The sequence below is a fragment of the Meleagris gallopavo genome, chromosome 22, assembly GCF_905368555.1.
Source record: "Meleagris gallopavo chromosome 22, MGAL_WU_HG_1.1, whole genome shotgun sequence".
Classification (NCBI taxonomy): Eukaryota; Metazoa; Chordata; class Aves; order Galliformes; family Phasianidae; genus Meleagris; species Meleagris gallopavo.
This window is the reverse complement of record NC_139425.1, coordinates 6899763-6912686: the sequence shown is the minus strand read 5'-3', so window position 1 is coordinate 6912686 and position 12924 is coordinate 6899763. Positions and strand designations below refer to the sequence as shown.

Sequence of the window (12924 nt, the reverse complement as noted above, 5' to 3'; positions counted from 1 at the left end):
CCAATGCAAATATCATACAAACATCATATGTAGACATATTTCTAATTCTGTAAAGCACAGTTAGTTGAGCCAGGTTTAGGTTCATTTTTTATTACTCATTTTTTATTCCAGTGCAATGAGAGGCTCTGCTTAAGACCATATAGAGCTCTAATTGTTATTGGTAATCTGCAGTCCTTTGTGCTGTTGAAGAAATAATGATGCTAACGGATGATACAGCAAGCACTCTGTAGTGGTTTTATGCCCAATAATTCGACTTTACTTGGTTGGATTAAATGTCTGATGGAGCTGAGAGAATACACTGATGAAACATTATTGCACGAAGGAAATTATTGGTGAGCTTCCCAGGTAGTCATAGGAAATATGAAATTATTTTAAAGGCTATTTTTGCCATTCAGCATTTACTAAGGGAACAAAAATGAAAGTACAAATTACCCTTTTAGAAACACTTTACAATAGCGGTGTTAGCATGCCAGTAGTTGTGGAAATGCGTCAGATCCTACGGGTAGGCGACAACGGCCTTATGTCAGTCTGTCATTTAGCAGCTGCTGCTGCAGAAGGAGGGAGAGGTACGGATGCTGCCTCTTGGAAAAAGGGCTCCGGCACAGGGGGGTGGGAAGCGATAGTGGGGCGGGTATCTGCCCGGAGTGCGGGCTGAGCCGCCGTGAGACACCGCCTCTGGGAGGACTCGGGCGTGCGGGCGGAGCTTACGGGGAAGTGGAAAGCGAAACTTTTCTTGGGGAGAGCGTGGGTGGGGCTGGGTTGGGTTTGTGCTGCTCACAGCGGAGCGGCGTTCTGCCCCACGGAGCTCCGCTGAGATGGACGGCGCGGGGCATAAGCCCCTGTTCCGGCAGCCCCGAGCGGGGAGAGGTAAGAGCCGGCCGCGGAGCAGCGGGCTGCTGGGGAACGGGTTGGCACGGGGGGGATCCCTCCTTCCCTGCGCTACGGCTCCCTGTCGGGTCTGTGCTCCTGCATTTCCCTATTCACCCCCAGCGCCTTCTCGGAGCCCGTGAGGCTCAACAGCAATGTTTTTGCCAAAATACTCACGCTGTTGAAAGGCGGGTTAATATGGTCCATCATCATTAACAAGTGGTTGGGGTTTTTTGTGTCTTTTTTTCTTTTTTTTTTAACACTTAGATCATCCGGATATTGGGCTTATACAGAGAGGCAGAAGTGGAATAAATTATGTGTCAGACCAGACTAATAAAGCAGTACGTCAGGCAGAGGAAGATCCTCAAGCCAGTAATTATACTCTTCTACCTGGGAAAAGAGGGGAGAGTTTTGTTGGCACTAGAAGGTTCTTCAATCAAGGAAGAAGAAATCAGGATGGATCAGTCATCAGGGGAGCAACAGGACATCGGAATGAGCAGAAGGATGGAAGGGGAAGAAGGCATCAAGGGGGACAAACACACGAGAGAGCTAGAGGATCCCAGAATGTGCAAGAAAATGAGAAGAGAGGAAGGAGCTATCAAGAGGGACAAGCACATGAGAGAGCCAGAGGATCCCAGAATGTGCAAGAAAATGAGAGTAAAGGAAAGCAGTATGAAGGTGCACAAAGGAGAGCCAGAGGACTGTGGAATGAACAAAATGATGAATCTGGGGGAAGAAGATACCAAGGTGAGCAGGGACATGAGAGGGTCAGAAGGTCCTGGAATGAGCAAGCAAATGAGGATAGGGGAAAAAAGTATCAAGGTGGACAAGTCCAGGAAGATGCTAGAGGGCCAAGGAACAGACAGGAAATTGAAAGTAAGGGAAGGAGGATGTGGCCTGCAGGGAATCCTCATTTCAAACAGAACTCTACCCCAGGTGGCACCCGGCTTAGTGAACAGCCTCAGCAAGTTAAAAAGGTTGGCTACAAATTCCTAGAAAGTCTTCTCCAGAAAGACTCTTCTGAAGTTGTCATCACACTTGCTTCGAGTTCAGGTTTCAAAGAACTTCTTTCCCAAACAGCTATGAAACCCAGTTTCCTTCAGCTCATTTGTCAGGTGCTTCGAAAAGCATGCAGTTCCCGAATGGACAGACAAAGTGTCCAGCAGCTTCTTGGAATGGTAAGGGAGTCCAACTTTCTCAAGATATGTCTGCCACAATATGTATCTGATATGGTCACAGAGGCAGTCCCTGCTGTACGACATCAATATCCTGAACATATTGGCAACATCATCTTGCTTCTTCAAGATCTGATCAGTATTTTCCCATCTAGCTCTGTACAGAAAATCTCCATGCTCTTGACAATCTTGCCAGCATCTATAAATGCCCTGAGAGCTTCTGGTGTGCAGATCACGGAAGAAATGGAGAAGAACCTAAATAAAGTCGAGATGCTTGTGCAGCACCTCCAGGAGAAGAGACGTGAAGGCACACTGAGAGCTGATAACTACACTCTTATGCAGCCTCAGGCTGACAGCCAAGAAGAAACCTATCGCACAATGACCATTTATCCAACCTATGATGAGTTACACCATGATACGAAACCTTTTCTACGTCCCAATATTGTTTCTGGAAGATATGAGAGCACCAACATTTATCTCGACACCCATTTCCGGCTTTTGAGAGAAGACTTTATAAAACCCTTAAGGGAAGGTATCTTGGATCTTCTGCAAAGCTTTGAGGATAGAAGTTTGAGAAAAAAAAGATTTGATGACATCAGGATCTACTTTGATACACGGATTATTACCCCTCTCTGCTCCCCATCTGGTGTTGTTTACAAGGTCCAGTTTGATGTAAAACCACTGAGGTTTGTGCGATGGCAGAATTCCAAACGGTTGCTATATGGATCCCTTGTCTGCATGTCCAGAGATCACTTTGAAACGTGCCTTTTTGCCACTATTTCTGAACGAGATAATGCAGAACTTGCTAAAGGGATTGTGCAGCTCAGTTTTAATGCACAGAGCCGAGCACTGCTAGCAGATGTTCAGCCTTCAGATTACTTCCTTATGGTAGAGACAACTGCCTACTTTGAGGCTTATCGACACGTGTTAGAAGGGCTACAGGAAATTCAGGAAGAAGATATTCCATTCCAGAAGTACATAGTGGAATGTGATGTACAGGTGAAGAAGCCAGCATACTTGACAATGGATACTAAATACAACTTTGCACCCTTGATGGAAGATAACCCATCAGATGAAGAAATACATGTTGATGGTTTGAGAAAGCAAAATGTCCAAGTTCTAGATCCCAATCGGTGGCCTTCAATGGAAACCTTGGGATTAGATGAGTCCCAGATGCAGGCACTGAATCTTGCACTCACCAAGGAGCTGGCTATTATCCAAGGACCTCCCGGAACTGGTGAGAAGCACTTGCTTTAATTCTCATTTTATAGAGTTCTCTGTGAAGTTTAGGGAAGTTCATTTAAGGAAACTAAGTCCAGAGAAAGTCAGCAGTGCTATGTCCAGTGCATTAGTCCCATGCCTAGTTGATGCTTTAGTAGCACAGTTATTGTAAGCTATTGGGAAGAATGTTAAAATATTCTGAAATAGCTGTATCTGACCTTACACATGGCTGATTTGGTTGCCTATAGACACCAGATGCACTGTTGGCACTGCTTGCTTATAGGAATGAAAATGTTTCAACTATTTGATAGCACAGAACCTGCTAGAACATGAAGAGTGTTTAGCCCTGATCCTCTGTATGAATAAAGCATTTCAAGAGTAATTGCAATTGTTTATAAATAGCACCTAAACTTAACAAGCACCACTGCCTGTATTCTACCAGTATACGGGTATTTTATTTGCAGCAAAGTATTGTGTTAAGCTAGTGTTAGTGACTTGAGGGAAGCAGTGGCAGGGAGAACTTGCATGTAGAGGGTACGTTATTCTTTTTCTGATTCTGAGCATGTTTTTCAGGGAAGACTTACGTGGGTTTGAAGATTGTTCAGGCTCTTTTGACTAATAAGGATGTGTGGCAAAGGACTGATCAGAATTCTCCCATCCTTGTAGTCTGCTACACTAACCATGCACTGGATCAGTTCTTAGAAGGTAAGACTATCTGATAAGTATGATGAAAGTGAGGGCAGAAATTATACTATAACTCTTGCTCTGTCCTACCCTCTGCCACGGTGACCTGCTTTGTGGCTTTTTCTAGTGACTCTAGCCTATTGATGCACAGTGAGCGGGGAGGGAAGGGAAGAAAAACAAAATATAACCTTCAGTCATACCAATCCAGTGTAGGATGTGCAGACAAAGGGTGCTCTCTCTATCCCTTATCCTGAAAAAAAAAGAGAAAAAAGAAAAGAAGAAAAAAAAAACAACACCAGAATTTGCCTCTGTAGTACTAATATTTCTCTCTCATTCCCAGGAATATATACATTCCAAAAACGTGGGATGGTGCGTGTTGGGGGGAGAAGTAGCAGTGAGATCCTAAAACAGTTCACCTTGAAGGAGCTGAGGAAGAAGAGTGAGTTCCGACACAACTTGCCAATGCATCTCCGCAGAGCTTATGTGAATGTACGTGTAGAGTTCACTGGAAATGATGGTATTGGGCTACCTGTCCGTGGGAGAAACTGACTTTCTCTACAGCTGCTCTTTCACCTTGTCTTTAACACCAACGTCAGTCTTTTTGTTGTTCTTTATGCATGTTATCAGTTTCTTGTTCTCCTGTTTCTGAACTTTGTTCATCTGTATATGATGATGCCTCTCTTCTCTCTGAGCAGATAACCTATGAACTGAAACATGCTGAGGAGGAGCTCCATAAAGAAGCAAAGCTCTTAGAGTGTACAACATATGGAGTGCTGCATGAGCGCCACTTGGAAGCATTCATTGCCCCCCAGCACTGGGACAGTCTGAAGACTGGTCTGGTAAGAGTTGCCTTTTCTGTCAGTCAAGCTTTGAATCATAGCTTTGAGTCAAGCTTTTTTACTTGACTTTATGAGTCAAGTATGCCTTATGAGTGAATGCTTACTGCCTTATTTTTAAATGAGTCAGGTTCCCCAAATATGCTTCCTTTAGCCTCATTCAGCCTCTACAAGAGTAAGAGAGTGAAGGGTGAGCTATGCCATAGTGACAGTAGTCACTAGACTTGGCAGAGAAGTGGAGTTAAAATCTGTATCTTTAAACTGCAGAGATTTTAAGTGATCCTTGTCAATATAAAAATACAAGTGCCCAAATGAATGCTTTAAACTGAAAGGAAGGAGGGATGCCATTTTTGAAGATGTGAGGCTGCCTAGACTTTCTGGCCATGGAAGGTACTTGGGGGTGTTGTTCCTAGTTGCCCTATGCTGCAAGGTGCTGCTTTATCATCATCCTAAGCCTGAATTGGAACATGCTCGACTGATTTATTTTCTTTATAATAGGATGATGATGAATTTTCCTACAGTGCTTCACAACACTCAATGATTCTGGAGTGGCTGGGCCTTGGTTTTACTGCCTTCACCCAGAGGAATATAGAGGCCGAGTATCCAGGTAAACAGAAAAACAAAGCAAGCAAAATAATCCTTTATTTTCCACAGGTATCTGCCAAGCAGTGCATGCATACCAGAAAACAGACACTGCTAGTTAACAGAGGCTGGAAGATGCATGACACTGTAAGGCAATGGAGAGATTAACCTTAATTTTCAGACGATGATCTGACTACTGTATTGTGATTTTGCTAGAGTGGCTGTGACTCCCTGCATCTAACTGGTGAATCTCACAGGTGGTGAGCAGGAAGAGAGAGAGGAGGAGCAGGAAGGTGAAACAGAAGAAGAGCTATTGGAGATCCTAGAAGAGGCTGACCTGATTCAAGCTGATAGAGTGATTGACGATGAGGACTCGGCAAAGCTTCAGAGGAGAAAGGAGGAAGAGCACAGGGCAGTTCATGAAATAGCCAGTATGCTGTTGGCTATGAAGCTGGAGAATGAGGAAGAAGAAGCAGAATGGAATGAGGAAGAACCACAACAGAAGTCTGCACAGTGGGAGGTAACTGTAAACATTAGCATACTGTGGCTCTGCTTGTCTGTGTAAGGAATAATTTGGGTGACCAAATATAGAAATACAAAATAATATTTGTGCTGTAATTGCTTATTATGGAGTGGCATGGTTTTTTTCCCCCCCAGATATCTTCTTCTCAGAGGAAGAAAATGAAACATAAGATGAAAGCTGAGCTCCATAAATTGAATGCAATGTCTGAGGCAGAGGCCTATGCTATTCGGGATCTGTGGCAACTTGACATGAACTCCCGCTGGAGGCTTTACAGGTGACAAAGATACTTTATATCAAGCAAAGGTGTCAGAGACTGTCAGAGTTCAAACACCTTCTTGCAGGCCAAAGTTTTTTATCCATACACGTTCAGCTTGTTATCTGAACAAACTTCTTCTTGTAAGATATTTGGTTTTACCCTGCCTGCATTGGCAGGGCAGTGTTGTCATCTCCACTGTGTGTGCTGGGGACTGAGTACAGATGCTAGTCATGTCTTTCACAAAGGGCAAAGAAGTTGAACTGAATCCACCTTGAACTTTTGGATCACTGTTCTGTTCTCCTTTCTGTGGGTACTAATGCCTCTTTCTTCTCAGGCTTTGGTTGCAGACCTATCAGAGGCTTATTCGGCAGAGGATTCTTCAGCACGAACAGCAGTACCAGGCTGCAGCTGAAAGGCTAGCAGAACTGAGGCTGCAAGAAGATCTCTGCATTCTGAAGGAGGCCAAAGTTGTGGGGATGACAACTACAGGTGTGAAGCATTTAGGAACTAAGCCAGTGCTGCACTGCTTCCAGTAACAGTTAAAGGACCTTGTTGTTAAAGGATTGCTGTCCTTTAACCCAGTCTGCGTGACAGACTGGGTCAGGCTCCAAGTTAATCTGCAGCCTTCTTCATTTCTGACTTCCTTTGCAAACATGGCTATTGCAGAAATAAGTTTTCAGTTTGCACAAGCAGTTTTTTATTTACTTTTTAGCAAGATTCTTCTAATATTAACGCTCAATTTCTTGTGCCTGAGTTAAATGCTATTCATTTCTGCACTGCCTTCTCCACATCACCTTTTGGTGAGCAGAGATAGCATAAGTCTAGTAGTATGAGTCTTTGGAGAGGTAGTTTGGGGTTTACTTGTGTGTTGATCAATGTGTTCATTACGTATCCTGTGTTTGAAAAGAATCAAGAATGGGCCAAGGTGAGCATAGGACTCTAATCCTTCCCTAACAACTTTCTGCATAGAAGCCATCTTTGGCATTGGTGCTGTTTTAAAATCCGTATTCTAAGACTAAGCTTTTTGGAACTTTGGAAAGAACCCCAGACTTTTCTGGAACGCAGTTTAACCCTTCTCTGAAAACTTTATCATATTGCCTCTGTGTAATTGCACTTACTAAGGCTTATCTTCTGTTTTTGTCCAGGTGCTGCCAAATACCGTCAGATCTTGCAGAAGGTAGAGCCACGAATTGTAATTGTGGAAGAGGCAGCAGAGGTGCTTGAGGCTCACACTATTACTACTCTTAGTAAAGCCTGCCAGCATCTCATCCTCATTGGAGATCACCAGCAGGTAATATTTGTGACAGACGCCTCTGACTTTTGTGCAAATCAACTAGAATCTTTTTACCAAACACCCAATGCAAAGGGTTGCCAAAATATACTGCTCACCAGTCTCCATGGATACTGCAGGTGCTGTCTCCTTTGGTTATAGAGTAGAGTTCCTGTGGGATTTATCCTTTAGTTTAACTGACACAATTTGATATGTGCTGGAATCCACTTCAGTTAGCACAGCACCCAGCTTTGCTACTTAGCACTTCTGCAAGAATCATGTTTCTGGCCTTTTGACTGGAAACCAGTAATAGAAAGAGATTAATAGGAAAAAAATATCTTACTAATACATAGGATTAGTGCTGTAAAAATACTCCTATCCCTTCTTTTTCAGCTGCAGCCTAGTGCCAATGTTTATGACCTGGCAAAGAACTTCAATCTGGAAGTGTCTCTCTTTGAACGACTGGTGAAAATTGATTTCCCCTTTGTATGCCTAAAATACCAAGTAAGGAACAGATATAAAACACTCCTTTATTGCATTTGTACTTAGGTTGTTTAAAATTTATAGTACATTTAAGCTTTTATATTTCTACTCACAAAGTAGTCTAAAATGAAAGAATGTGCTACTTCATTCCTGAAAAGAATGGTAAGAGCTGCCAAACTGAAATCGTATATTATGTCTGTATGTCTGATTCATTCAGTTATGTGTCTCACAGCACTGTGGTTCTCACAGTTCTTAGAGCAACAAACATGACCTATTGTGGCATATAAAACTGTTCCAGAAATGTGGAGACTGACAGCAAATCTTTTTGGGCTGCTTCCTGTTAAATTGCTACAACCATTATTTCTTGGTGCCTGGAGAAGTTAATTCTACCTCCAGCAGTCCTGTATTAAAATAGCTTGAAAGAGTTGGCTAGAATGAGGTGTAAGCTCTTATTCTCTAGAATGCTTTTGTTCTTAGATTTGCACTGAAACCAGCATTCTTATTACAACAGCCTTGCCAAATGTTACTGGGGTACCACTCTCCTGTGATTGCTGGCAGTGGTAGTGGCAGCAGGAGTGGGATGGGAGATGTTGCCTTCCTGAGTCTTACTGAAAAGTCACCCTTGTCTTGCATTCAACAATGATATGTACAATAGAAAAACAGATTCTTAGCAGGGAAACAGGGTGCTCCTTCCTCAAGACCGATAGATCTGCTTTGTGTTTCAGCACCGCATGCGTCCTGAAATTGCCCAGCTTCTCAGTCCTCATATTTACCAGAATCTGGAAAACCATCCTTCAGTCTTGAAGTATGAGAACATAAAAGTGAGTTTTTAGTAGTCCAAGCACTTTCTCTTGCCCTGTTACTGGTTAAAGTAAGTTTCTGTAAAATGCAGCGTTAAAGGATTTAAACTTCTCACATCAAATTTAGCTACTGAAATTAATACCTGATCCAGGGAAATGTGAGATATAGAATTAGGCAAGTAATTTGCAGTTCTTCTGGTATTGCTGATCGTAGACATTGGAAATGGATCCAATATTGATGACTTATTAAAATAACAGTGAAAAATAGAAAAAGGATTAAAAAAAAAATTAGGAAATTGAAAATTAGGAATAAATATTAAGCAAAACTTGAGGCATAATTTGTGAAGTTCCAGTGTAAGACAGGTGACTTTGTTATTGGAATCCTGTTCAGGGGAGTTCTTTGTTTGGGCACTTTACCAGTATACAGCCTTGGATCCTTGAAACAAGTGACTTAGTACTGTCAGAGAAAGAATTGGATGTGGTTAGAGGATTACAGTAGCTCAGCCTGCTTAAATCTCTGTTGATGAAAAGATAGTACTAGTTAGCTAAAAGCTGTCTAACTGGATGAGAAAAATACACCAAAACCAGTAGAATGCTGAAGCTGATAAAGTGAAAATTAATAGTGACGTGATGTAATGGCAAGCATAAGCTATCTAGAAAAGTGGCATGTCCTCTCTTGGTATCTTGAAATCTATATTAGGTATTCTGTAGAAGATGCTTTCATTAAAAATAACCTACCGATGAGACTACAAAATTTTACCCCATTTCTTCCATGGGATTAGCTAGTCTGGAGAATTTTAAACAAGCTTGAGATACTGAAAGCCATCAAAACTCAATCCACTCATCTAGTACAATACCAACATTGGTGAGCACCGAATTAAATTGTACAGCAATGGGTGCTACATGCAACTATGGACTCCTTGAAAACCAGAGATCTATATGTGGTCCACAAAATTGTTCTTTCCTGATAAAAGCAGTCTCTGGGTTTTGGTACACAGCTCAGAAAGTCCTTGCAGCTGGAAGAATTTCAGTTAGTAGATAAAAATAAAGATTTTGAATGGGTGGGCAGACAGCTCTATACCCCTGGAGCTGGTGAGTGACTACTGGAGTCCCTAATGTTTGAAGCCTTCTTCGTGGAAAATCAGGCCTTCTTGCCTTCTTCCTCTTTCCACTGCAGCAGTGGAGATGGGATTTTTGCTATTCAGTTTTAGGCAAATGCTAAACTCTGTGCACTGTTTCACAACTTGAAAGTAAAATAGAATGAAAGAGAAACAGAACTGCGGCGATTTGGAAAATGTTAATAGAACCAAATTTTTGATTTTGCATAACCAGAAAATGTATTGTAAAAATAACTCAGAAAAAGGTAAGGAATAAAATCATCCACGGGGCCTGATGTCATGTTAAGATAATGAAATGTCCCTAATAAGCTGAAATACCATTAACAAGCGTAGTCACTTCCGATGAGTATGTTATGGACATCAAAAGAAATTGCCCCAGTATGCTCTAACCACATATTGCATGCTCCTTTAGCAGAGCAGTCATTTTAGTGGATGGTCAGGAACATAGAAACAGGCTGTAGTGACAAGTAGAATTCTGTTTCTAAGATTCTCTTTCTCTTGTTTCAGGGGGTCTTATCTAACCTTTTCTTTGTGGAGCATGACTTTCCTGAGCAAGTCATCCAGGAAGGGAGAAGCCATCAGAACATACATGAGGCACAGTTTGTGGTGGAACTTTGCAAATACTTCTTGCATCAGGATTATCAACCTTCTCAGATCACCATTCTCACTACTTACACTGGGCAGCTTTTCTGTTTACGCAAACTCATGCCAGCCAAGACTTTTGCAGGTGTGAAGGTTTATGTAGTGGATAAGTACCAGGGAGAGGAGAATGATATTATTCTGCTGTCACTCGTGCGGAGTAACAAAGAGGAGAGAATTGGGTTCTTGCAGATCTCTAATCGGATATGTGTAGCCCTATCCAGAGCTAAGAAGGGTCTGTACTGTATTGGAAATATGAGTATGATGGGCAAGGTTCCTCTCTGGAGCAAGATCATTCACACACTGAGAGAGAAAGGTAACATTGGCCGCTCACTGACACTTTGCTGTCAAAATCACCCTCAGACCATGACTCTGGTATCTACAGCAGCAGACTTCAGCAAAGTCCCAGAAGGAGGCTGTAGTCATCCCTGTGAATTTAGGTTGGATTGTGGACATGTTTGCACAAGAGCATGCCATCCATATGATGTACAGCACAAAAAGTATCAGTGTCTGAAGCCTTGTCAAAAGGTGCTTTGTACAGAGGGGCACCGCTGTCAACAGTTATGTTATGAGCCATGTGGACCATGTATGGTAATAGTAGAGAAAATTGTCTCTAAATGTGGCCACCTGCAGATGATGCCATGCTCATGTCCAGACAGTAAGTTTATTTGCCAAGAACCTTGCCATAAAAAGTTAAACTGTGGGCATACATGCAACAAATACTGTGGGCAGGAATGTACTACTCGATGTCCTGAGCTGGTTACAGTCTTTCTGCCATGTGGCCACAGCCAGAAAGTTCAATGTTGGATCACTGATGAGATGAATCAGAAACCTATTGAATGTATGGCTAAGTGTTCTGTCAAACTGGAGTGTGGTCATGAATGCTCAGGTTCCTGTCATGCCTGCTTTGGAGGAAGATTTCATGAGCCATGTAAGAGCCCATGCAAACGCTTCTTGATCTGCTCCCACAAGTGTCAGCAGCCTTGTACTACAGAATGCCCTCCCTGTCAGCTTGACTGTCAGAACCACTGTGTCCACAGCAGATGTAAAAAGAAATGCGGAGAGCGCTGTTCTCCATGTGCAGAACCATGTGAGTGGCGGTGCCAGCACTACCAGTGTACCAATCTTTGCTATGAACCATGCAATAGGCCTCGATGCAATGTACCATGTACTAAGCTGCTGCGCTGTGGTCATCCTTGTATTGGATTCTGTGGAGAGCCTTGCCCAAAGAAGTGCCTTGTTTGTGACCATGAGGAGGTTACCCAGATCTTTTTTGGCTTTGAGGACGATGAGGATGCACGATTTGTACAGCTTGAAGATTGTGGCCACATCTTTGAGTCTCAGGGCCTTGATCGTTATATGGATGAAGATGATGATGCCATCAAGCTGAAGGTGTGCCCTATCTGTCAGACACCAGTCAGAAAGAGTTTGAGATATGGCACCATTGTGAAAAAGCATCTGGTTGAGATAGAGAAGGTGAAAGAGAAAATCCAAGGCCCAGCACGGGAAATTGAGTCAAGCAGACAAAGACTGCAGGCTGCGCTCAGAAGTAAGAGTGTTCTGAAGAGAAACTTACTCAGTAAGTACCTCATGTTGGAAGATAAATTAAAAGCCTCTGATCTTTCCATAAAGAGCATTGGAGCAATTGAGAATCAGCTTAACTTCTATGAACGTATAGCTGACCTAACCAGTTCTCTGAGCAAAATTGATGCAAAGGAGCAAAAAGGGCTGAAAAAGCGTCTAGATGAAGTCCAGGAGTGGCTGGATAAGCCACGCATCAGTTTTACACGGCAGGAGCTCATGGATCTGCAGGCTGAGATCCAGAGATTGACCTATCTCCAGCACCTCTTGTCAAGGTTGAAAGGGACAAGCGGAATGATCTCTGCGACCCTTGCAACAATAATTGCCATGTTACGTGAGATCTTGGAAGGGACAAAAAGGTTCACCGAGAAGGAAGAGGATGCAGTGAAAGCTCAGCTGAAGCGCATCAATGCTGCCCTGCCCCTGTCGGGACTGGGGATCACTGACGCTGAGCGAGTGCAGATTGTCAGCGCTATGGGCTACCCGCGTGGCCACTGGTTCAAATGCAAAAATGGGCACATCTACGTGATTGGGGACTGTGGGGGGGCGATGGAGAGGAGCACGTGCCCCGAATGCCACGCGGTCATCGGGGGCGCAAACCACGCTCTGGACAGCACGAACAGCCTTGCTTCTGAGATGGACGGAGCGACCCACGCAGCCTGGTCCGAAACAGCCAACAACCTGCTCAACTTCCAGGATCTCCACCGCCTCATGTAGCTGCCTCCCTGGCAACGCTTCTTCTCTTCCCGCCCGTTCCTCGGCTGCTCGCTGCTGTCTGTGTAATCAATAAAACGTACATCTCCGCGCTCTGTGCCAAACCTCGTCCTTTCGCGCAGGGGGAGCGCGCGTGACGGGAGGATTTTCCTAAAGGGGCGGAGCCGCCTCTTCT

General features: G+C 43.5%; 1 protein-coding gene across 1 annotated transcript; it reads left to right on the top strand.

Moving 5' to 3' along the window:
• The first annotated feature begins 709 nt into the window (after nucleotides 1-709).
• On the top strand, nucleotides 710-12840 carry ZNFX1 (zinc finger NFX1-type containing 1). The gene is made up of 13 exons (XM_010722442.4): nucleotides 710-867; nucleotides 1135-3279; nucleotides 3837-3968; nucleotides 4288-4436; nucleotides 4643-4786; nucleotides 5282-5390; nucleotides 5623-5885; nucleotides 6023-6162; nucleotides 6479-6633; nucleotides 7290-7435; nucleotides 7808-7918; nucleotides 8623-8718; nucleotides 10323-12840. Exons 1-13 carry the CDS (start codon nucleotides 816-818, stop codon nucleotides 12750-12752), a joined length of 6072 nt encoding a protein of 2023 aa, XP_010720744.1. The 5' UTR covers nucleotides 710-815; the 3' UTR covers nucleotides 12753-12840.
• Nucleotides 12841-12924: the final 84 nt, after the last annotated feature.